Source organism: Thamnophis elegans, chromosome 6 (genome assembly GCF_009769535.1).
Source record: "Thamnophis elegans isolate rThaEle1 chromosome 6, rThaEle1.pri, whole genome shotgun sequence".
In the NCBI taxonomy this organism is placed as follows: domain Eukaryota; kingdom Metazoa; phylum Chordata; class Lepidosauria; order Squamata; family Colubridae; genus Thamnophis; species Thamnophis elegans.
Genome location: NC_045546.1, coordinates 51,720,333 through 51,746,791, shown reverse-complemented (window position 1 = coordinate 51,746,791; position 26,459 = coordinate 51,720,333). Strand labels below are relative to the sequence as shown.

Here is a 26,459-nt window from a genome sequence, read left to right as displayed (position 1 = left end):
TATAAAAAACATAAAAACAATACAATTTAAAACAACAATCATCCATCATAAATTCATTCTAGTCGGGGCCGGACCTCAATAGTGAGGTCAACAGCGCCAGGCCTGCTGGAACAGCCAAGTTTTTACGGCTTTCCTGAAGGGCATCAGAGTGGGTATGGTCTGGATTTCCGGGGGGAGCTGGTTCCAAAGAGTTGGAGCAGCCGTGAAGGCTCTCCTCCGAGGGCCTGCCAGCCGACATTGTATGGTCAACGGCACCCGAAGGAGGCCCAATCTATGGGATCTTACTGGTCGCTGGGAGGTATGTGTCAGCAGGCGGTCTCGAAGGTATCTTGGCCCTAAGCCATGTAGGGCTTTAAAGGTGATAACCAACACCTTGAATTGAGTCCAGAGACCAATAGGCAGCCAGTGCAGCTCACGGAGGATAGATGTAACGTGGGTGTACCTTGGCACACCCACTATCACCCGCGCGGCCGCATTCTGAACTAACTGCAGTCTCCGAACGCTTTTCAAGGGTAGCCCCATGTAGAGTATCATCAGCATATTGATGATACTTTACCCCGTGCTGTCGCATGATCTCACCCAGCGGCTTCATGTAGATGTTAAATAGGAGGGAGGACAGGACCGAACCCTGCGGCACACCACACTCGAGGGGCCTAGGGGTCGACCTCTGCCCCCGACCAACACCGACTGCGACCTGTCAGAGAGGTAAGAGAACCACCGTAATATGATGCCTCTCACTCCCACCTCCCCCAGGCGTCGCAGAAGGATACCATGGTTGATGGTATCGAAAGCCGCTGAGAGGTCAACAACACCAGGATAGAGGAATGTCCTCTATCCCTAGCCCACCAGAGACCATCGGTCAGGGCGACCAAAGCAGTTTCCGTGCTGTATCCGGGCCTGAAACCAGATTGACAGGAGTCTAGATAATCCATTTCTTTCAAGGTCCGTCGGAGTTGAAGCGCCACCACCTTCTCAACAACCTTCCCTAAAAAAGGAAGGTTGGAGACGGGACAAGTTTTTCAAAACTGCTGGGTCCAGGGAAGGCTTCTTGAGAAGGGGTCTCACCACTGCTTCCTTTAATGTTTGCGGGAAAAACCCCTCCTGCAAAGATGCATTGATAATCGTCTGGAGCCAGCCTCGTGTCACCTCTCTGCTGGTCGAAACCAGCCAGGAGGGGCACGGGTCTAATAAACAGGTGGAGGCATTCTTACATGACCTGTGTAGCTCAAGAGATTCCTTTTCGGGAATCTACTTTCATTCATCTGGTTAACATCTATACCACGTCAGAGTGCAGACAATGTTAACAAAAAATAACTGGTATATTTAATGTATCTTCTGCTTCCAAAACTCTTATGCTCAAAATACTATTTGTGCATATATACCTACATATGTATACTCAAAAGATATTTATTATCTGAATATTTAGTATTCCAATGGCAGCTTAGATTTTTAATAAATAAAATATGACAAACCAAAACCAAAAAATTGAAAATTAACTAAATTATGAAATTACATTGGTACCTTGCTACTCATTAATTGGTTCCAGGAGGCAGGATGAGTACCAAAAATAAGCACCAAAAAAATGTCTCAACTAAGGAATAATGTAGTGTGTCAGAAGGGAGCCAACAAGTTCTAGAGCCATTGTGGTGCAGTGGTTAGAATGTACTGCAAGCTACTTCTGATGACTCAGCTCCCAGCAGTTCTAGTCTCACTGGCTCAAGGTTGACTCAGCCTTCCAAGGTTGGCAAAACAAGGACCCAGATTGTTGGGAAAAATATGCTGACTCTGTAAACCAGTTAGAGGGGCTGTAAAGCACTGCGAAACGTATATAAGTCTAAGTGCTATTATGTGTTGAGTACCAAACAAAGAGTATCGGGGCAAACTTTCATGTCAACATGCATTGAATACCACATTTGATTAGTTTCAACGCAGATGAGTACCAATGTGTCATTGTACTTTATGAATAAAATTATTGAGATCATAACATACATCACTTATAAATCCTACACAGTTGAGGGCCAGTTAAATATTTCTTATTTCTTATCTCCAATTGTCTTTGCTTTCCCCACTAAAAGTAACAGAATTGCTCCAAGACCCATCTATTCAACAGGATTATCCTGCAGGATCTAGGAGTTGTACCTTGTTCCTGAGTCTGCCCTGTGGAATAGCACACTCTTGGAATCCAAATCACCCACATTCTGTTGGCCTGCAAATGGATCAGTGACTTGAATATTCCATTAGCATTTGGGCCAGGAGGTTAAGCAAGGCACACTGATTGTTCTGCTTGAAGCAGAATTTTTTTGTACTCTAGGCACGTAGAGTATGGTCTAACACCACATAAGCACATTGTGAGATTACTAGAAATATAAAAATGTAAACATAGAAAGCATAGAAAAATGTATACATTTGTAAAGTCATAAAATTAGGAGAGTATTTTTCTACATATAGTAATGATAGCTAAAATAAAATTTTACATTTCTGTAAATCTTAGGTTTCTGGTCAGACACACAAATGTAGCAGTCTATCTTCGAGCAGGCAAGAATCTTTGGTCTCACATACCAAGGATGCTGTAGGCATCTCAGTAATTGTCAGCAAACTACTTAATACAGTTTAGGACACTAACTGTAACCTATATGAGCTTTTAATGGATTGTAATGTATGCACTCTCAAACTGGGTTCAGCCAATCCATCCAGTTCATGCTTCCTGAAGATTATGAAGTTCTCCTACCCCAATGTAAGAACTGGGGACAGAGGGCAGGATTTTTTTTTCTGTGTGCTCCCCAGGCAAATCTTTATTATTATTATTTATTATTTATAAAATTTATATACCGCCCAATCCCGAAGGACTCCGGGAAATTTGTATGCCATTCTCCTGGATGGGTTTTAGAAAAGTCAAGATAATTGACTTGGGAGTCCTCGCAACTTGGGAGTCCTCCTGGATTCACAGCTGTCATTCGACCATCATATAGCGGCTGTGACCAGGGGGGCATTCGCCCAGGTACGCCTGGTGCGCCAGTTGCGACCCTACCTGAACCGGGAGGCCCTCACAACAGTCACTCGGGCCCTTGTGACCTCTAGGCTGGAATACTGCAACGTGCTCTACATGGGGCTGCCCTTGAGGAGCATCCGGCGACTTCAGCTAGTACAGAACGCAGCCGCGCGAGTGATTGCGGGTGCACCCCGATTCACCCGCATTACACCTATCCTCCGCGAGTTGCGCTGGCTACCTGTTGATCTCCGGATGCGCTTCAAGGTGCTATTGATCACCCATAAAGCCCTACATGGCAGTGGATCTGGATACTTGAGAGACCGCCTTCTGCCAATTACCTCCCTACGACCTATAAGATCCCATAGATTAGGCCTCCTCCGCATTCCATCGGCCAGCCAGTGTCGGCTGGCAACCACAAGGAGGAGGGCCTTCTCAGCAGTAGCCCCGACCCTTTGGAACGAGCTCCCCGTGGAGATTCGTACCCTCTCCACCGTCCAGGCCTTCCGCACTGCCTTGAAGAACTGGCTCGCCCGTCAGGCCTGGGGATAAGGATTTCTACCCCGCCCGAATGTTGTATGCATGTTGCTCATTATTTTATTATGTGTTGTTGTCTCAATGTTGTATTTCCCCTTTCCCTGGTTTTCTGTGAGCCGCCCTGAGTCCCCTCAGGGAAAAGGGCGGCCTACAAATGCAAATAAAACCTCTAAAACCTCTAAAATTGTGTCAAAGAGCAGTTGACTGTTCATATTAGAATTGTAGACTGGACACTCACCTTTCCGATCCGTTTTAAAATCAACTAAAATTGGCTCCCTGTTTCCTTCTTTGTTTTTTCCCAAGCCCTCTCCTTCTCTCCATCCCATCTTTCTCATGAGTTGGGCTCCCATTCCTCCACTAACAGGGGCAGCTCTGAGAAACTGATCCTATCCAAGCGGGGAAAAAAGGGAAAAAAAACACCTTTGTTTAACACACTTTTAGAAAAATAGTAGACCTTTCTAATATTTTCAGTGTTTCAACTTATTTTTCAATTACAATTCAACTCAGATTTCAAAATATATGCATATCCTTCTACAAAACTTCAATGGATTGTTTCAAATTAAAAGTATAATTAAAACAAGCAAAAACTTATTTGTATAGATATATTACTTACTGAGTAAAACATACTCCTTTACCAATTACATTTTCAGAAACAATCTGGGCCTTTGAAAACCAATTCCCTCACAAAACTCCTCATGCATGATAGAAGCATCTTTAAAAGAAAAAAGCTTAGCCATACAGTTCAACAGTAACACAGGACAAATGTTTTGAAATCCTTAAAAATCATACTATTAGTGAGAGTATATCAACTGTACTAAAATGCTTTCTGCTTTATAGTTCTTTAAAAACTCCTTAAACGTTTACATACCTAGGCCTCGATGGCTGCAGTGTTGTGAATAGTAGGGCTGGCATTGACCGTGGCAAGAAGGCAGCTACAAGGCAGATTTGGCCCTGAAACAAGTTTCCATATAGAGGGGTGAAAGTTCACAGGCTATTCTGTGAACTATCATCTCTCTCTCTGCCCCACCCAAGGACCCAACACAACAAACTGCTTGTGTAGATGTATGTATATATGCACACACAAACATATAAGTACATACATATATTTATGTGTCTGTGTGTGTAGTATTAGCACATCATTTTTAAAACTTAACATACCAACTACACATAGAAACCCCTCAGCTTTCAGTCTACATTTCAATGACTGAAAATAGGCACTGAAAGCGAACTGAGTGTACAGTAAATAGGTTTGTTCTTCAGCACAGAAAATTATGTCATACGCACACACACTGCAATACTAATCTCTGTATTCCTGTTAAGAAAGCAAACTGTAGTGTTTCCAATAACATATGTAACATGAGTTCCTCAAGTATTAAATCAGCCCATATAATACAATTAAATAGATATCTGTATTCCATGCAAATGAACATTACTTTGGAAAAAGTCTTTCTGATGTAAGAAAAGGCTAAATGAGGCAGACATTACCTCTCACAGAAACAGTTTGACTGGTGCAAGCCATGCAGTTTGTGTACACAGAAACATGTTAGCTGATGCCAGTTACCAACTGCTTCGAGTTGATACACCTCTAGAATGGCTTTTACTTACTTCCATTTTCATCCTCCCCTCTCCTTTCCACGAACCTCTCATTAGAAAAGGGCAACCATGCAGAGTATGATACAAACCCCAGTCAATGTCACCCAGGGCTCCGACTCCTCTTTTGTACCTGCTTTGCAATGATAGAATGTTCATCAACAATGTCTGTTTCATCACCAATGTGTATCCAGTTCACAAAAATGCCAGGGGCCTATTGTTTCAGGAAGGTCTTTGAGGCTGCAAGAATTTATCAGAAACTGTCCTAATTATTGGGGGCAAAATTCTAAGACGACTTTTGGTTTGAAATGTAGGTGAGCACAATCCTATAGGGTTTTTTTTCTACAAAGATGAAATATAACTTGGGAGGTTTTTTTTTTAAAAAAAACGGAAGTACAGTACAACATTTTTGAAGAAGTACTGTTTCTGATTGTGCATCAAGTTGATTATTGTAACAGGTTATCCAGTTGTAGGATTCAATGATAGAACCCAAAAGAAAACATGTGCCAAAATCCACTGGAAAAAGAATAGTTTTTGTTTTAAATCCCCAAATCCTTTTCATCTGTAAATAAATACTGGAATCAATGATTAATTATGTACTGAAGTTTATGGTTTCTAAGGGAAATCTTAATATTTCTTCTGTTGTTCTTGGATTGCACATTACAACTCCTAGTCAAACACTCCAGGCATTTTAATTCATGAGGTATGGATTATTCCCTGCAAATTATATCTAACAGTAGTTGATGTCAAATACAACCTGACTCATCTACATGAGAAAATTATATGAGCTATTTCTGGCCTCACATCCTCCAGATACTTTAAGCAAAGCCCATGTATTCCAGCCTGCACATATCTTGCTCTGGAAACCACTTGGCTAGTAAAACCTAGCTAAAATAAAACACCTATTAAGTATATACATATAATATGATATTTTATTTACAATGCTAAACAATCACTATCAGAAAGTACTTGAAATAACATTACATGGTCTATGTTATTTCACAGTACGGAGGAACTAAATCTACAATATTATTAATATATTTTCCAGTACAAAGGTACAATAGGTCAAGATTGGTCATTATTGAAATAGGCAACTATAAAGTCAGCAAATGATATGAGAAACATATAAAGGTTTTTAAATTTTGAATTATTCATTTGCTCTGACTCTATATTGCTTCTAGGGCAATTTGTCCTTTGCGATTCTTTAAATCTCTCTATATTAAACAAGACTTAGTGAAGTAGTAAATTTCTTGTCACTAGCTAGGGCAACCCATTTCTTGTTCCTATTGTAAAAAAATGCTGACAAATCTACAAATCAGTTTACAGGACAAGCAAATGAAATCTAATAAAAGCACCTAGCAGTTAAGAACGCCTGACAGAGTAAGTATTCAACACCACTGTAATGGAAAAAAAAATGATATTCAGACTGGTGCAGGGATAGTTAGGAACGAAAGAGGTAAGAAATCACAATTTACCAGATTCATTCAATGCCAAGAAAAGCCCACACAAATGGGAACGCCAAGACCCAATCCTGGGTGCAAGGGTGAATACCTATAAGAAAAACACAGAACGGACTACAGTGAGCAGACCATGTCTGCCACTGACTATTTCTGCAAAGTTTGTAATTACTTCAAAAATGAAACTTCACTTAAACCAATGTTAAGTATTTAAAGAATATTGTTACCAAATCAATATTTCTCACATACAGTAAACAACATTTCTTATGGCCATATGTAAGAGACAGTGGTGTTCATGATTTTTACTTCTAAATGGACACAAAAATGATTGGGAAATGGGAAGAGTGAAGTTGCCAGAGTTGCCTTTATATCTATACTTATAGCTATGAAGTAACAGCATTATGCTAAAGAAGGAGCAATAGTAAAATGAAGGTGGGAAAGTAATGTGGATGGACACTGCAGCTAAACTGAGTATCACAAAACTCACATTCACTGCTGAAACTGCTGTGTGCTTGTGTGTATATGTGCATAGTATTTTATTATATTTGAAATGCAGAATATCAAGGCTACTCAGATGATAATGGACTACAATAATATAGAAAAAGGAATTGCTAATGGAGCTGAAATTCTAATTTCCAATTACTGGAAATATATCTAACTCCATTCTCTTATGTGGATTCAGGGCAGACAATCTACTTTTTTTTCTAATCTGCATTCTGTAGCCACAGTGTCCACAACATCAGGAACATATTGAAAAATGCTGCCAGAGTGTTAAAAGGCAGTTCACGTGCTTCTAATTTTTTTCTATAGAGATAAGAAGCCTTGCTCTGAAGCATATTAATGACAGAAATCAGATAATTACTTCCATGGCAGAACTTATTAGCCCTTAGATGAAAGCACTAATTATGTTCTTGTCTGATTTTAAGTTTCAGATAAAATATATGTTTATCATTACAGTGATCTAATATAGCAGTATCACCAGATGTTGGTTTAAGCTCCTAAGAAGGTCCAAAATCAGGAGTATTCCAACCTTTGCAAATCGGACAAATCTACCACTCCTGTTCTTAAGTGCCCCCTCCCCAATTGTTTTGTTATTACACAAATGCTTACTTTGTTGGAAGGTCTTGCATTGCTTTCAGGAGAGAGTAATATTGGCAGACACTGATTTCTGAAGTAAGGGAAGATTATTGTTATAGCATACCATTATGCTTTCTCCTATACATTTTTCACCTGGGAACTTCTGGTCGGGTTTCCTGTTCATTGTAGCAATCGTGTAAGATCAGCGCTGTCAGTCCCTCCAGATGAAATCTAGGTCCTCCTGAAGGGGGACAGAGTACTGGGACAGGGGAAGCTTCAGAAGAGCACAGCATTCAGAATATCCAAGGAACTCAACTTCCAAAAACCCTCTTTATTCTACTTCAGTGCTCAACCTAGTAATTCCTTAAAACACCAATCACTACCAGTTCTCCTAGATCTATCATGTTTATCCCATTTTCCTTCACAAGAACAATCTATCATTTTCTTGGTTGGTGAAAAAAATAAATTAACTTTCTGTATTCTGACTTTTCTTTTTGGAGTAGGAAATAACCAACAATATGAATTTGGTTACCATTATAAATTAAAAGACTATTTTTTATAGTAACATACAGGACATTGTCTGAAAATCAAGTGAGATTTAGTTTCATTTGTTATTAAGGCTGTGCTCCTAAACACATTTAGTTATTGAGTGAATCTCAAAAATATGGTGGAAAAAGGACTGCTATTTGAGATACCAATCTCTACTGGACAATTAGTATTGTTTTCTTTCTATTTTGGCCTAATATTTAACAAATACTCTCTTCAAGAAATCACCATATATGTGATTCAAAAAGCAAATAAATACAGTAAGCCTAAAAAGAAATGTGTTGCACGCGTACTGTGAAGAATTTAATATTTTTGTATTTGTGAACTGATTACATCATTGATAATGCAAATAGACTAAAGTTGTTCTTTCTTCAAATATATCAAAAACCCTAATACCCAAACATTTTAAATTACATTGCTTAAAATTCAAGCAAATAAAAACACAAATTGCTTTTTTAAAGTAGCTTGCTTTCCACAACATAAAGCACATTAACAAACATAACCCTCTGCGTATCCTTCTCTTATTTTTAAGTGATTCTTAAATTTGAATGTAAGTTTTTTAAAAAGCTTGATACAATGTAGACTTAACATTTCATTTCTCAGAAAAATTACCAATAATTTACCAGAGTCATCTGACATATCCAACGACTGTTCTTTTAAGAAAATGGGGGATATTTATTATATGTAATAATAGTAAATTAATTTGTTTTTCATATGATTTCAAAGAAATTAATAGCCCGGTCATATGCAACATTCAAGTCCTATTGAGTGTCAATAGTCTTATTTGCAAGAAAGAAAGCTTATCTTGACAACTGAACTTAAATATAAGAAAGACTTTTCATTTAGGAATTCTGTATGCATATAGGCTGTATCTAACATTTTGTATAGATTTTGCCATCTTTCTTACTTCATTCAAGAAACCAACATTTTATGGGAATACAATTGAAAACTCTCACATAAAGAATACTTAGGGATATTATACACTCAACAAAATCTAAAATTTACTGCTTCAAAGTGCTTTTGATTTGCCTATTAATTGGGGGGGGAATAATCATTCTTGCAAGGAGACAGCTCCAATAACAGAGTAATTTCTTATATACATAGCCCTCTATGGGTGAAAATGTGAAGACATACAATACCATAGAGTTAAAAAGCTCAACAATCTTATCTCATAATTCTCTGAGAAATCTTCTACCCAACTATCTTCAGACCAAAAGTGATAGAAATCACACAATACAAACTATATCAATTCACAAACAGAAATGCAAGAGCTATATCTCCATATATTTGTACATCCAACACTTTTTATTTTTTTAAAAAGTAATAGTAACATGCTACCTACTCTGTATCAGGCCTCAAATAAACAAATAACTATTCTACTCAAGTAGTGAATAATTGCCTGAGACTTGTACAAGATGAAGGAAAAAAGCAATATTATATCTGATTCCCCTAACAGACTATGTTATAAAAGAGAGATTTATAATCCAAAGCATATACTATAAAGATTATTATAGGTATGAGAGACCTGAACAAATTGCTTGGGGTTAAGAAAATTAAGTCAATTTCTCCTATATTAGAATCCTAAAAAACAGAAACAGTATCAGCTACATATATGTACACTACATACATTAATTTTAAAGCTTCAACCTTCTGTGAAGAATGGCTATGAACAGTCCTCAGCAGTCAACAATTTCAAATAGCTGGGCAGAGCTATCTAAGTAATTCCAAAATGTTCACTGCTTAAAAAAAAGATATGCCCCTAGATGTGTCACTTGGGCATCTTGTAAAAAAACAAGGGAAAAGGTTATTGCAAAATCTTCTGGGATGTCATGATTCAAGATTTTTCCTTTTTTTTTCAGATTTCATTAAAATTAGCATGTACCAATTAGACACTCTGCCAATTATATTATCGAAAATATGGCCTTTTTTGTGAACTGTACATGAGTGCTGAATACCAGACATATAATGGAACTGAACTTTTTGTTAAAATGGCTGCTGTAAGTTAATGATTACCAACAATTCTCCACTTTTATTTCATAGAGAAAACCCTTTCATGAGGAAATATTTACATATAGTGTATTTACAGTATTTCCCATATATTTTAATTACAAAAGTGTAAAAGGATATAATACATTTTATCAACAAAACACAAATATAAAACTCTGGTTACTGTATCTAAATGCACTGATTCATCTACAAGTCTTTTAAAAAACAAGCAGGCTCCAACTAACAGGGCTTTGAAAAGAGCCAATCAGAACTAGACAATCATAAAAGTAATTGATAGATCAGCAAGCATAACAAATATATAAATAATTGTTTATTCAGACTGTAAAAATGTACTTGCCAAGAATATCATCCCACTATATAAGAGTCTTTTTAACTTTCCAAAACTGTAAATTCTCAAACGATAGTTCCTACAAACTTAAAAGCACCTTTATGATTTCAGCTACAGAAACAAGATGCAAGATAGGCTCTGTGAGAGGATCAGTCATATAAAATTCAACTGCAAAAACTATCCAAACAGTATTTATTTTCATTATCTTTGCATTATTTCTGAGCAACTAATAAATGTAAATAAATGTGTGTTAGCTCTGCCACTGCCCTATTAATATGCAACCATATTCTGCAGACAAAGAAAAAAAAATCCCTCTTCTCAATTTGCAAAGGCTACCTGTCTACTTTCATTGACTTGTCCCCTACTGATGTCCCCATCAAGTATGGGCAGTTGTTCGTAGGATTTAATAAAGATAATGATAATAACTTCTAAATGTTGCCTTTGCAATCTAGAAAATTCTAGAATCTTCTCCTAAGAGCCAAGAATACTGTTAATTCAGGCCAGAATTAGGCAAACTCCACTTTCAAAGATGTGCACAACAGAAGCAAGCAAGTGAATTTTTACAGCCATATTGACCATTGAGTTTCTATCCAAATTGTACTGAAATCAGCATCCAGACTAAGCTTAAACTAATAGAAAAGCCCATAGAATTGGAACCATATTTCAAGACAATTTCAGCACAAAATAACAGTAACCCTAGGAGAAATTAAAAGTTATTTCTAAACAGGTGAGCACATATCAGTCTCCCAGTTTCTAAAGTCTGCCTATCAAACCAGTACTAACAAAACTATTAAGCAGTGTAAATACAGAATTCAAAACACATCGTGACAAAACACAAAAATAAATGTTTTTAATTTATTTTTCTGCATATATTTTAGGATGTTATTACTGTCCTAAGAGTATCAGTATCACTTCTTCCAGTGATTTCAAGGGAATTTAAAATGTGACATTTGGACTCATCTGTCTGAATATCATCTACCTTTTTAACCCACGCTTGGGGACCGCTGTTGGATAACTGTTCAGAAGTCAAGACCTGTGCTCCAGTACTGCCTGTAAAATGGCCTGGTATAGAATTCAGCTCAGCCCAGGCATCAATCTGCAATTACAAAGGAGCATAATAATTAATTAAAACATTTCCAAACATTTAAGACTATATCAAAATAACTTCCTTGTTGTAGTGCTTCTTGCTATATCAATTTAAACCTTGATACTTTCATTTCAAAATAATTTAAAATAATGCTTTCTTGAAAACATCTCCAAGTGTTACCATTATCTCAGTATTTAAATGTTACATTATGACTATTTCAAGAGCAATGGAACCATAGTCTTCTCTAAGGGGGAAAAATCCCTCAGAACCTTCGGAAACCTGCAGAAGGTTCACTGTTTATTTTGACATAAACCTTATTCTGTACCTTAGAGATAGGGTATCTTACTATTTCCTAAGGCTTTTGACTAGCTATGCTACAATACAGGTAATCCTTGACTTACAACCACAACTGAGCCCAAAACTTCTGTTGTTAAGTGAGACATTCAGTTTTATGCCATTTTACTACCTTTCTTGCCACAGTTAAGTGAATCACTGCAGCTGATAAATTAGTAACACAGTTGTTAAGTAAATCTGGCTTCCCCATTGACTTTGCCTATCAGAAGGCTGCAAAAGGGACACAGCAACGATCATAAGTATGAATCAGTTGCCAAGCATCTGAATTTTGATCACATGATAAGGAAGCTGCTACAAAGGTCATAAATGTGAAAAACGGTCATAAGTTACTTTTTCAGTGCCGTTGTAACTTTGAAAGGTCATTAAATGAACTGTTGTAAGTTGAGCACTACCAGTAAATTGTTGATGGTCCTTAAAACGTGGACATACCAGGCAACCTTATTTGCCTACTGAAGAATTTGTAAGGAATCTATCAGGAAGTAACAGTTGGAACGGAATACAGTATCGAGCAATTAAATGGTTTAAAACCAGGAAAGGAATGTATAGCAATGATTCTTAAACTGTTCAACCAAATTACCCCCTTTCCCAGTGTTAAATAACGTTATTACTCCCACTCCCCCCTCAAAAAAAAAACCCAGTTCATTATTTTACACAAGTATCCTAAGAGTGGCAGTACCAAAATGGACACCCAACTCACAAATAAGCAACTACTTGTTCCTTTACCCTCTGTATATGTCCAAATAACCCAATTGGGAGTCATTGCTTCAGTTTAAGAATCATAATTGCATATCTTATTTATTTCATTTATATGCAGAGTACGTTATGGCAATGCTGAACTAAAATCAATAGAAATTTAAACTGCCAGAACAAACATCAACATCTGACACAAGAAGTGACTATAACCAATGGAAGAAAACATATGTAGCACAGGGCAGTTGAATTGTGGGGTTCTTGGTACAGAGCACTGTTGATATTACCTAGCTCACTAATGAAACATCTGCAAGAAAACAGCCAAGCTCAGAGAGCACTAAGAACCTCCAAGGTGACTAATTTTTACACCAGGACAATATGCAGGTGAAGAAAGTTTATTCTATATTTTATGACTTAGACAAAGTATATACATATGGTCCTTGCTTAACAACACTGACTCAGCAACTGTTCAAAGTTATGATGGCACTGGTCCTTGAAGTTCCAGCCATTGTAGCATCCCCACTTCTTCTGATTGCAATCCAGCCATTGGCAACTAGCTCTCAATTCTGACTTTGCAGCGTCCAATGATCACATTATTACCATTTACGACCTTCACTGCCAACTCCTCACAAGCAAAGTCAATAGGGAAGCCAGCAGGAGATCACAAATGGAAGGGAATTCACTTAAAAATTGCAACCAGAGCTGCCATCATTAACATGATGAGGCACTTTACACCTGCAACACTTATTCCTGTCATTAACCACTTTTAGTATTAAAGTGATAATTATGGAATTGCTTTGCATGAACACAGTCAAAATTTGGCTGCTGGAGGCACAAGAAACGATGGAGTGCTTACCAAATGGCTCAATAATGACTAGGAAGTACAATAAAGATGTGTAGTTTAATATATGTATGGGGGGAAATACTTCTGGTGTAAGGGAGACACAAATTTAAGAAATGAATCTGCATTTTGCATGCAGATGACGCTATCTTATTTTTTGAGAACCAAATGATGTGTACCAAATGTCAGCTATACCGTATGATGCAATTAAGAGCAAATATCCAAGAATTAATGTTTTGAAAGTCAAGTATTGGTCTTTAACAAAGAAAATAGAGTAAACGACTGCACATTATACACAAATGGTGGGAAATGGGAGAAAAAGTTTGAAACTTGACGGGAACTGTTAACTGAGAAGGGGAAAATGGATAGCAAAATTTTAAAATATATAAACATGAGAAGAAAGGTAGTGGATTGTATGAATCTTGCTGCACAAAATGAATAGAAGTGAAATTGGCTGCACATTAGTCTGGATGCATATTAGTCTGCAGCTTACCACTTCATTAATCAGAAGTTAGAGTTTGGTGTATCAGGAGAAACATAAAATTGAATGCAGTGGGAGTGTATTATTTAAAAAGTTTGTGTAGTAAATATAGGTGATTTGGTCATGTAGAAATAATGTATAAGAATTGAAATGCAAAACAAACAAGTGAAGCAAGAATTGGTAAGGAGGAGATCAAGGAAATTGACATTGGATTCAGTAAGATCCTCAAAGAAGTGAGAAGATTAAAAAGAAAAGCAATTTTGAATCAGTATATATATATGATGATCAAAGAAAAGACAGTTTCCCAAAACTGAAAGGCATGGAGAGGTAGAGAAAAAGATGTGGATATAAATTAGATTTCATCTTCTTTCAATTTTGATTACTATTTTTTTCCACTTTTGTTTTGATTATCATCACTCATCCTAAGGAAACAATTCAATGCCTATGTTTGTATGGGAATATGTAAACAACATAGCTTTAAAGAAACCGAAAAGTCTCAAATTAATACTGCCAGAAATATGTAAAACTGGTAAGATTTTACATTCCTCCGTTTTTTTATAAAATTTTCAAGATAAAATTGGGAAATAGAAAGAAACTATAACTTGCCCGTTCTTGTGCACGATTTAACAAGCACATTGCCTCCAGATCAAATGTATTTTCCGTAAGTCTCTTTTGGGCTATCGTCCGTTCACTCAGTGCTGAGGAGATGTCCACAGGCTAAAAAAATAGTAAAAATATTATTTTTTTCTCTATGTACTTAAGTAAATATTCTCCTACAGAGGAATACAAACTTTTATCTCATTGCAAACCAATACTGTGATCCCTAGGTTGGCCCGTTACACTGCTCTTTTGCAAGCTGCACTGGTTGCCAGTTTGCTTCAATTCAAGGTGCTGGTTATCACCTTTAAAAGCTCTTTGTAACATGAGACCAGGTTATCAAAGGAACCATTTCACCCTAATGGGATTGGTCTGCCCCAACCACACTAGCAGAAAGGGTATGATTTCATTGGTCAAGGAATTCTGGCTGATGGGGTCTAGAAGAAAACCTTTTCTGCCATGGCTCCTGCCCTCTGGAAAAATGCTCACTAAGACTATCTTCCCCCTATCATTTTGACCTTCCAAAAGGTTCTGGTGGCCTAGATCTGCCAATTGGTCTGGTGCCCCGATGAGGATGTGTCATACTGGAGATGGTTAATTCCACTTTCATCCCCTATGTATCTTGCTCCCTTCCTTATCAGGTTTCTAATTTTAAGTCAATTTTAATGTTAATAATGTTAATGATTTATCTTGTTACATTTAGTTGGTTGAAAACCACCTAGAATCAAAAGGTGTTTCATGTGCAGTACACGTTTATACACAAACACTTTGAACACATTTTCCTAGTATTAGAATTGATTCAAATATAGATTGTCTGAGAAATAAGCAATATTGAAAATACTATAAATAAATTGTAGAAAAAATATATATTTACAACTATTAATAATTAAAATAGAACAAAAGCTAGCCGGTCAATGCTGAATCTGGATAGTGGACCCTGCACTACCCAGAGACGGCAGAATAAAAGATAAAAAAATGGAGAAAATCACAAAATATTAAGACCTGCAAATGATTGCACAATGATGGGGGGGGGGGGGAGACAACAACACAATATCACTAGTAATATCCTTCTTAGGTGCAATTCCAAAACATTCTAGAGTACTACTTGAACATCATTAGCATTGACAAAATCACCATCAGTAAATTGCAACAGGCAACTCTACTTGAACAACTTTTACCTTTAAACCATCAAATATCTGCCTATGTCAGGTCCTGAATAAAAATGCCAACCCCAGTGTAAATATCTGATTGTACAATCAGACATATAAATATTTTTTTCAAAACAATATGTATAGCCTATTCTAATTGCCAAATTATATACATTGGGGTGGTTGCTTTTTCTTATTTATAAAAGCATACATTTTCTACAAAGGAATTTATATTCCAACTTTCCTTTGGAATTTCTATCACTAAAATAATTATTTTGCCAACTTGACTGGAGCAGGCGAACAATCTAAAAGCAGCACATTGTTCTATATTTGAGAATTGTTCAGCTTGCACACATTATAATCTAATGTCTATATATTTAATGGAAGATTTAGAGCCAGTATCTCCAGTCTCTTTCAACTTTTTACCTCCAAATTGGCTGGATCGGGAAACACATCATCCTTGTTCTCATCCTTGTTCTTCTCAACTGGAACCCATTCTCCATATGCACTATCTGCTTCTTTTTTCCTGTGTTGAGATCCTGAAGAAACTGGAAACTCTTTTGTCAGAGTTACCTGATTTTTTGGAGCTGTTGGTTTTATTGTAGGAGTCTTTGAGAGGAGAGAAAGAATAAACAGATTTACAATTATGAGCCCACATACAACATATACACATATAAGTGAAGTCTTAGCATTGTATTGGCAAAACATGTGTGACAAACTGAACGAGCAACAAACCATGTTTCCAACTTTGAAGTTTTGCAATCCAGATAATTTTATCACATTTTTATTGTTTACTACTATCACAAATAATATGTATAATGTATCATTCCAAAGCCCATGATACAAAGCAAAATAAAACTTTTTTAAAATAAATGTTTCAAAAGTAGGGGGAAAAGCAGTGAAATAAATGGTGATATTTGAATTAATTCTTCATCAACTTTGTCAACAATCTGTGATGCAGAAAAAACAGCCTCTTTTTTCTTTTTCCATTACACTCTCATGAGAATTCTTCTCAAGGAAAATCCATATAATATAAATTCATTATTATAGGAAACAAGGTTGTCTATGAATATTTGCCAAGTTATGAAAACAAATATCATAGGCAAAGGCACATTTTTCTTGATCCATTCAAAAGATTTACAGCAAATTTATTTAGGTAATCATTGGTCATACTGTAATGTACTGTAATATTGTACATTATACTGTAATATTACCGTATTTTTCGGAGTAATTTCGGAGTATTTTCCCCCAAAAAAGAGGGTGAAAATCTGGATGCGTCTTATACATTGAATACAGCATTTTTGACCTCCTGAAACCCTTCACAATGGACATGCAGAGGGTTTGGAAGGCCTGCAAAGTGCTCCTGGGGGCTGGGGAGGGCAAAAATGAGTGAAAAATGGGCCGTTTTTTGCTCGTTTCTGCCCCCCCCCCGGCCCTCTCTACAAGCCTCCCAAAGCCCATGCATGGCCTGTTTTTTTTTACAAAAAATGGTGCCGTTTTTGCGAAAAACAGGCCGTTTTTGCACACACCCCTCGGAGCACTCTACAAGCCTTCCTAAAGGCTATGCATGCCCTGTTGCTGCATAGTTACTCTCTGCGTGCCCTATTTTTCACAAAAAAAACAAGATGTGCCGTTTGGAAGGCCTGCAGAGTGAAAAAACTTTCTTTTTTAAATTGACCTCTTCAAAATCTTGGTGCGTCTTATAGTCCGAAAAATACAGTAATTATGCTATTTGTTTCTAGCAATTTATTTTTTATTTTTAAAAAAACTTTTCTTTTTTATATTAATTTGTATTATCTTTTACTATTGCTGAAATCTCTAATAAAAATCATTTTAAAAAAAGATTGTGAAATGATGCTGATAAAATATTAAACAGTTTATCTACGTTTCTGTCAAGATATTTTTGAGTTGGCTAAACTCCTTATTTTACCCTGTTTACCATCATGTAAACCTTCTAATAATATGTCATGAATACATTTTATAACAGAACTTTGCTTAATACACTTCCAATCCAATTCCAAATCTCCAAATCTCCAAAACAATTTTTGAGTCTGGGACCTATGTGTGTATTAGAAATTCATCTTTCCCATTCTGCGAAATATTGTTCCATACATTATATGAAATAAATCAAATGTTCATTATTGTCTCAATAGTGTAACTATATTACTGTGTGTTAACTAAATGTTCAGTAATCTGAAGGGAGGAATGTAATCTCTATCTTTTCATCACTTAGAACATCCACTTTTGCTTTTTAAAATGTTGGTGAAATCCATTTAAAAATCCAGAATATGCCTAAATGCTAGCTATAGCTTATTACAAGTATTGATAACACTGTTAGTATTTCTCTGCAATTAATAAAACATTATACTTATGCATTCCCCTTGTCAGTTAAGTGTTTTGTAAAAAGTACTTAAATGAAACAAAATACAGCTACAAATGATTTTACAATACGTACAGTTAAATTGAAGAAAATAGGTTTGGGCTCATTCAGCTTAAATGGATGGTTAATAAAAGGATGTTCCTCCTCTTCTTCATCAGAAACATGAGGTTTATTTACAATGACATCATCTTCCTGGCTTTGGGCAATCTTTTTGCATTTCTGAAAATAAAATCAACATTATATAGTATGATGAAATAAGTATTATTAAAGGATCGGAGAGATAAATATATATAATGGTATTTCCTAAAATATGACAAGTTAAAAAAACTAGACTCAGAACAATCATCCACTAAAAGTATAACCAAACCTGCTCTTACTGCCATTTAGAGTTACGAAGCCAGGTGATCTAGTAAATTTGAGAGCTAACTAGTTTATTTCTACAATACATGCATAATTTTATCCCAGATAAACAACAAAGCAATTTTATTATTCTTATCATGTAAAAGCCAGTTTGGTCTAAGGGTTAAGATACCTGGCTAGAGGGAGATCATTAATTCTAGTCTACCTTTGGCACAAAGTCAGCCAGGTGACCTTGGAACTATCATACCATCTCAACTCTAGAAAGAAGGAAATGGTGAGCCACTTCTGAAATCTGTCAAAAAAAGTCATGATCTAATCAGTCACCAAGAATCAATCTGACTCAAAAGCACATCCAGACATATACACAAATCAAGTAAAAAAAATCCAGACTCGGTTCAAGTTACATTTATTTGTGTCCTTGTACTAGACCTAATGTTTTTCAAACAGGGCATGTTTTTATTTTGAAAACTAAATATAGCACTAATTGTTTTCATTAAATCAGTGTTAAGACAGCATGCAAAATGATTTCAAATTCATGATGCTCTGTTCTGTTTAAATTTTGGAATTGCCTGAGAAAATGACCATTTTATATTTAAAATAACCAATTTGCACCTAAAGGTGCTTCAAATTTGACACTTTGGCACACCTCTAGCTAGTTTTCATACATCAGTTTCATTTTGTTCCTCTCACCTCAGTCAGTTCCAATATTGTTTCTTTTGCTGACTTTTGAGTAACTTTCTCTTCCTTCTTCTCTGGAGTTATAACAGGCAACAGATTTGGTGGGAGTGGAACACCAGCCTTAGCACACATTGCTGCTGCATTTGCCTTGGCTATTTCAAGTAACTGTGCCTTATCTACAAGGAAAAGGAAATAATTTATATTTTGTCAGTCTCGTGGTGCAAACACAGAATTTGAATGCTGGTTTGAAACTTGAATTGTCTACCTTTTTTCAAATATCTGTTCTAGCATTCTTACCCACCTAAGAGGCCAATTATCAAGTCTGGGTATTCAGTTAAAGTAGAACGGGTGGTTTAAGTTCTGAAAGAGTTATTAGGCAAAATGAGAAAATAACATTTATAAATATTAAAAAGGAAATTTATAAATTGAGGGCATTTGCTGATGACTTGGTTATATTTTTGCAAGACCCCAAAAAATAATATAGAATATTTGATGAGGAAATTAAATTAGTTTGGGGTTTTAGCAGGTTTTAAAATAAATACACAGAAAACCACAATGCTTATTAAGAATAGGACCTCTCAGGATGGTGACATATTGACTAAAAGGCTGGTTTTAAGGCTTGTAGTTATAGAAATGGCTAGTTTATATTATGTCAAAGTATAAAGTTGAGGTTTGATGCTATTGTCCTAGTCTACTACACCAAAGTGAAATCAGAATCAACACCTTTTTCCCCTTTGCCCTACACTTTTCCCTTCCCATTTCCCTGTTATTTTCCAATTTTCGATTGTATTTTACATTATAAATTAATAATATAGAAAAAATAAGAAAAAAGTATAATGCCATCTAGCCAAGATATTTGAAGGCATCATATTGGCTGGCGGCGATTATAAGGGATAAAAGACTTGTTGTCAGGGTTCTGACCAATGCCCTAATTAAACCATGAGCCTCAAGCTCAAGCCACTTATACTAATTAATGAATTGTCTTTTGTCTTCCAAGTCTTCCTCTCCTTTCTGGTCATCTTGGACATTTTTCTTCTAATACTAATCAGCATCAAGATGCATATAAATGCAATGGAAAACCTAAAACTGTGGAACCCAAAGGTGCTTTTTCAAAAGGCAACTGGATTTTGTTTTTCCTTAAAGATGTTTTGCTTCTCATCCAAGAAATTTCTGAAGGGCAGGGAATAGCTTTGAATGCATTCATGATGTGAAATGAATATATGAATGCTAAAATAATCAAGATAGTTTTATCTAGCAAGAGGAAACATTGCTTACCCAGGTCAGTGAGACGTTTTGGTGATCTGCTTGAAGATCTAGACCGTCGATGATCCGGTGATTTACTAGTACTTCTTCTTCTTCCTGTAGACCTAGAACATCTCAGACGGACAGGTGTTCGACTTCTGGACCGTAACCTGAGAGATATTCTATAACTGTCTCTTGAATCAGATCTTCGTCTTCTCCTCTCAGTTGATCTTGATCGATTTCTCCGAGATCGTCTATGTCTTTTCCTTGACAAAGATCTCTGTCTTGATACCGATCTTGATCTAGTCCTCCTCCGTCTTGAACGTGATAGTGAACGGGTTCGAGAGCGTGACTGTGATCTATGATCAGATTTAGATCTTGTTCTCTTCCGTGTTAATGATCGTGAACGATTTCTTCTAGATCTTGATACTGTTCTACGTCTACGAGACCTAGATTCTGAGGACTTGGAACCTTTACTTCTTGATCTTCTCAAGCGTTCTTTCTCTCCTGTTTTATCTATAGATTTAGACCTAGACCTAGATTTAGATTTGTGCTGCTCAGGTGATTTTTCTCGATTATTCAAAGTTGCTTCCAAAGACTCAGTTCCATCTGTTTTCTCAAGGGACTTAGATTTTGATCTGTATTTAGTGTGTTTTCCTCTTGATTCATCCACAGAATCTTTGTCTTTTTTTTTTTCAGAAGACTTTGATCTAGATTTTGATTTAGATCTTGGCTGATCTGTTGACTTAGATCGTCTATGTCTAGAATTTAAGGTTGACTCCCTCTTTTCAACTGATTTTGCTCTGGACTTATGATCAGTAGATTTAGATCGCCTTTTTGATTTTGCTGCAGTTTCTGTGTTCTCAACAGATTTGGATCTAGATTTGCGATTATCAGAAGACCTAGAACATCTTCTTTTTGATCTAGCTGAAGTGTCTCTTTTATCAACAGATCTGGATCTAGATTTCCGATCAGAGGACACAGACCGCCTTCGTTTCATCCTCACTGAAGTCTCCCTTTTGTCAACAGATTTGGATTTTGATCTGCGGTTATCAGAAGACCTGGATCGCCTTCGCCTTATCCTCACTGAACTCTCTCTTTTGTCAACTGATCTGGATCTTGACTTACGATTATCAGAGGATCTTGATCGCCTTCGCCTTCCTCTCCCTGAAATCTCCCTTCTGTCAATAGATCTAGATCTAGATTTGTGGATTTCAGGGGTCCGTGATCTTCTCCCCCTTCTTCTCACTGAAAGCTCTCTCTTGTAATCAGGAGATCTTGACCTAGATTTGGGAATATCAGAAGATCTAGATCGCCTTCTCCGTGTTCTTACTGAAGAATCTCTTCTATCAAAAGATTTGGATCTAGATCTACAATGATCAGAAGACTGAGATCGCCTTCGCCTTGTTCTCACAGAGGTCTCTCTTTTGTCACTTGATCGTGATCTAGATTTATGATGGTCAGAAGATCTGGAGCGCTTCTTCCTTGATCTTGTCAAAGTCTCTCTTCTATCAACTGATCTTGATCTAGATCTGCGATTGTCAGAAGACCTTCGTCTTCTCCTAGCAGATTCTCTTCTTTCAACTGATTTGGATCGAGACTTGTGATCAGATGATCTGGATCTTCTACGTCTTGACCTTATTGAAGTTTCTCTTCTATCAGGAGTTTTAGATCTAGATTTAAGACGATCAGATGTTCGTGAACGTCTTCGTCTAGATCTTAATGAAGATTCTTTGTCTTCTTTTTTATCAACAGATTTGGATCTAGATTTATGACGTGAAGTGGAGTGTTTTCTCTTGGAACTGGAATCATTTTTGCTTCTAGAACGTCCTCTTCTAGATACTTGTCTAGAAGTAGAACGTGATCTAGATTTCTTTTTACGTTTCTTTGACTTGGAAGGAGATTTTGATCTGCTTTTTTTGGCTTTTTTTCCACTTTTACTTTTATCTTTACTTTTGCTACTTATTTTTTCACTTTTTTTGTCTTTTAAATTACTCCCTTCAGTTTCCTTAATTATGTCTGAAGAATCCAGAGTAGCATCTGAATCCTGATATTTTGAAGAGTCCTGAAGAGAAACTTCCAAGTCTTTATCCTTTATTGTAACTTCAGATTCAACAACTATTCCTGAATCTTTTGCCTCAATGCATTCTCCCACTTTGATGACTTCTTTCTCTGCCAAGTGCACAGGCTTTACTGTTTCCCCTGAATCTCCCAGCACAATGGTTTCCAGTTGATTTACTTCCACATTGCCTTCTGTTGTCATACAGAGAGGTTTTATAGTTGTTTGCTCCTTCGAAAAAATCTGTACATCTAAGTCCTTTCTGTCTGCCACACATACAGTTTCTAAGGTTGCTTCTGAATCTTTCATTTCTAAAGTGAACTGTGGAATTACAACTGCACTCTTATCTTGCGTTAATATCACATGTTCTACGGTTGATTCCTGAGCTTTCTCTTCTGCCACAAATCCACTTTTTAAATTCTGTTCAATATCCTTTGTACTTGAACATTCAGAAACTGATACAAAATCTTTAACAGGTTCTAGAGATGTTTCTAATATCTTTTGTTGTGGCAAATTTGAGTTTCTTTCCAAATTCTGAGTGTTTAAAGGTAACACTGATTTTGAGAGTTCCTGAAAATCCATTTGCTCTCTCTCTCCTGATGTTTGTACAGCTTGGAGGTTTTTTATTTCAATGACAGACTTACATACAGTAACTGTTTCAAAATCTTCCAGTTCTTTCAAGTGCACAGATTCTGAAGCACTGTTACATTTCAATTCCATTTTATCAGTAAGTCCTGAATTTGATTTTGATTTATTAATATCTGTAGAAATATCAGGTGACTTTTTAATTAAATTGTCTAGTTCTACATTTGTATTGGTAGTCTGTATATCTGACATAGTTACACTTTCCAGAAATATTTCAGAACACTTTTCAGTTGTTTCTGGAACTGTAGCTGATATATTTGCTCCACTATCTCTTACTTTTAAATTTTGAGTAGTCATCTCTGACATACCTATTATTTCTTCATATGTAAGACTTCCTTTTAAATCTTTGGCCACTTTGGTATTAAATTGGAGAGACTCTAACTCTTTTCTTTCCTGGTCACGCCTATATTTCAAAATTTGTTCTAGGTTTTCCATATTACCTGAAGATAATATGTTTGAAATAGCTTTTGATAGTTGGTCTTGTGTCACTTTTTCAGATTCTGAAGAAATTTTGAATGGATGTATTCCTAGCCCATATTTAATTTCTGAAGCAGATTCCACATTTTTCACTTTCAAAATGTTTTCTTGTTGTATTTGTGAGTCAGAGTCAATGATTTCTACTGGACAATTCTCTGCAGTTGTGTCAGAAGATTTGAAACCAGTTACTCCTAAATATGTTTGAGCAGTTTTAAGCTCTGGGATTTTTGAACTGTCAGTTACTTTCAATATAGAAACAGATTCTGAAGATGTCAATTCTGGTTTCTTTAACTGCATTGCAGTGGCCACTGGATATTTTATTTCCGATAGCCTTTCATAGTTCATTGTTGCACTTAAACCTTTTGGTTCAACTTTAGACCCAGACTGTGCATCTCTGGATTCTAATACATAAAGAGACTTAGTATATTTTTCTCTCTGACTAGCTTTTAAATTCTTCATCTCTTGTGCATCTGAAATAGTAGGACTTTCTTTCAAATCTTGGACATCCACCAAAAATTCAGGCAGAGTTGTATCAAGCTTCTCTCTCTCTTGACCAGTGATGGTTTCAGAAACTCCAGAACATTTTAATAATAATTCTGTACCCGATTCTGAAGTTATCCCAGAAACACTTTCTTTGTCAGCAACTGATAATCTTTCTTCTACAATTTGTGCCCTTACACCATGATTCGAAGATGTAAATAGTTTTGAAACATTTGCATCATTTTCATTACATGGCTGGACAAGTTCATCGTTCATCTTTTCTTTACCAATGAACTCTACATTAATTGACTTCTGACTTGCTTCTGCCCTTTTCATATCTGTTCTGCAATTATGTTCAAAACTTTCTTCTGATACATCTGTAGATTTCACTGAGGCAAATAGAGATGTTAGAACATCTTGCTTTTCTGCTACATCCAATTCTTTAGACTTGGGAGGTATTTCTAGATCTTCAGTATCTATTCTGTATACAGATGCTGGAGGTGTTTTCAAATGTTCATATGTCAATCCTTCACTTCTGAGTATAACATTTGTTTTTTGCAACTTTGGTACACTCTTTGATTCTGGAAGCATTTCACTTTTTTGGGGAGTTTCTGCTGTAAATTCCACACTATCTGATGATACCATTGATTTACGTCCTGGAATGTATTCTTTAGTTTCTACACCTGCTTGAAGCAAAGGTTCTGGATCAATGTTCAAGTCTTTTATACTCATGGTTTTAGATTCTGAAATTTTTGAATCTTTCATTTGAATTTCATAAGACTTTGGGAGGGCCTCTGAATTTGTTTTTGTCAAGTACACAGTTTCTGGACCATAGTGTGAAACGTTAGTTCCAGAATTAGATGTAAGAACAATCAGATCTCTCTCTGCCAAATGCAGAGGTTCTGGTGCTTCCATTAATTCTGTAGTTTCTATTTTTTCTTCCAATTTCTTGTTCTTCTGAATATTAAATTCATCTATATACAGAATCTTTGAACTTGTTCTTGCACATTTAACACCTAAATCAGGCACAGAATCTAAACATTCTTTTCTAATTTGTGTCCTTGTATGCTCTAATTGTTCTTGGTTATGTTCAAGAGATTCTGAAACTGATTCAAATTGTTTCATAGTAGTGACAAATGGAAAATTATCTTTTGATTCAACCAATACTAAACTCTTCAATTTAAAAAATTCCTTAGGATCAATTGCAGCTCCCAAAGATTTTCCAGGTTCTTTTAAGTCTTGTATTACTGCTCTCCCTTTAAATTCTGGATTACTTTTTTCTGAACTTATTACATCAATTTCATGCAATGATTTTGAAATGAATAATGGACCTTGACTCTTACCTAATGACTCACTTTCTCCTATTTTACTAGAGTTTGTTTCAATTAGTTCCTTATTTCTTGATATATGTCCCAAATCTGTTGTATATGAACTATTTTGGTTCTTCTTTACAGTGGAATCAAAACACTTCTGCTCTATTTCTGGCACAAAATGAGATTCAGTTTCACTTTGTTTCTGATTGGAAGTACCTTCAAGTGTCTCCATGTATGTCACAGTTGGTAATGCAATTGATTTTGATGCAGTTTCCACATTTTTTACATGTTTTTGCAATGATTTTAAGTTTTCCTGTAAATCATTTGCTGCTTCAGTCACTGCTTCAGGTTCTGTACTTTTAACGTATCTGATTTCCTTAGCACGTGGTGGTTCAAAATTGTCAGTATTCGACTTATGCAATGATTTCAAAACTGCATCTGAATTTTTCAACTCCATGCGTTCAGTTTCTGTATAAAGTTCTAGATTATGTTCTGAATAGTTTGCAAATATCATCTGCAGGGATCCTGAACCAGCATCCACATCTCTCTCTTCAGGTTCAAGACCAGTTTTGAAATCTTTTTTGTGTGCCTCCACATCAGATTGTGAAGTTTCCTTCACTATTTTAATTTCTTCTATGCACTGTAACTCTGAAGAGGAATTTTCCAAATTGTTTGCAAGCATCAAAGATTCTGGAATGTTTTTCAACTTCTCTGCATTCTTTCTTTCTTTCTTTCTTAGATCTACATATTTTGAACTTTCTAGATTTTGTATTTTCCCAACCTCTGTTTGTATTCTTGTTTCTGAAATATTCACATCTTTTAATTGCGAAGCATTTTCAGGAACTTTCACATTAAACAGCTCCAGAGAACGTTGAATGAGTTTAGAGTTTCCTCTATTTTCTATTACAGTTTCTAATGAAGTTTCCAAATAATTAATCTGTTCAGCCTTCTCAAATTCCTGGACACATTCTAAATTCCTTGCTTTAGAAGATTCTGGAGCAGATTTCCAATTTTCTGATTCTGTTACACCATCAGATTTTGCTTTTAAACATTTTGTGTCGATTTGCGTAAACTCAGAACTAACTTCCAAATTTGTTTT

At 36.1% G+C, this 26,459-nt stretch overlaps 1 protein-coding gene across 1 annotated transcript in view; it reads right to left on the bottom strand.

Moving 5' to 3' along the window:
* The window catches only part of SON (SON DNA and RNA binding protein), a 35,598-nt gene that overhangs the window by 2,228 nt on the left and 6,911 nt on the right, over positions 1 to 26,459 (bottom strand). Inside the window, 7 exon segments of the mRNA XM_032220224.1 lie at positions 3,762 to 3,909; positions 11,508 to 11,624; positions 14,588 to 14,698; positions 16,153 to 16,335; positions 18,182 to 18,325; positions 19,157 to 19,320; positions 20,420 to 26,459. Of these exon segments, the coding sequence (XP_032076115.1) occupies positions 3,762 to 3,909; positions 11,508 to 11,624; positions 14,588 to 14,698; positions 16,153 to 16,335; positions 18,182 to 18,325; positions 19,157 to 19,320; positions 20,420 to 26,459 (6,907 nt within the window).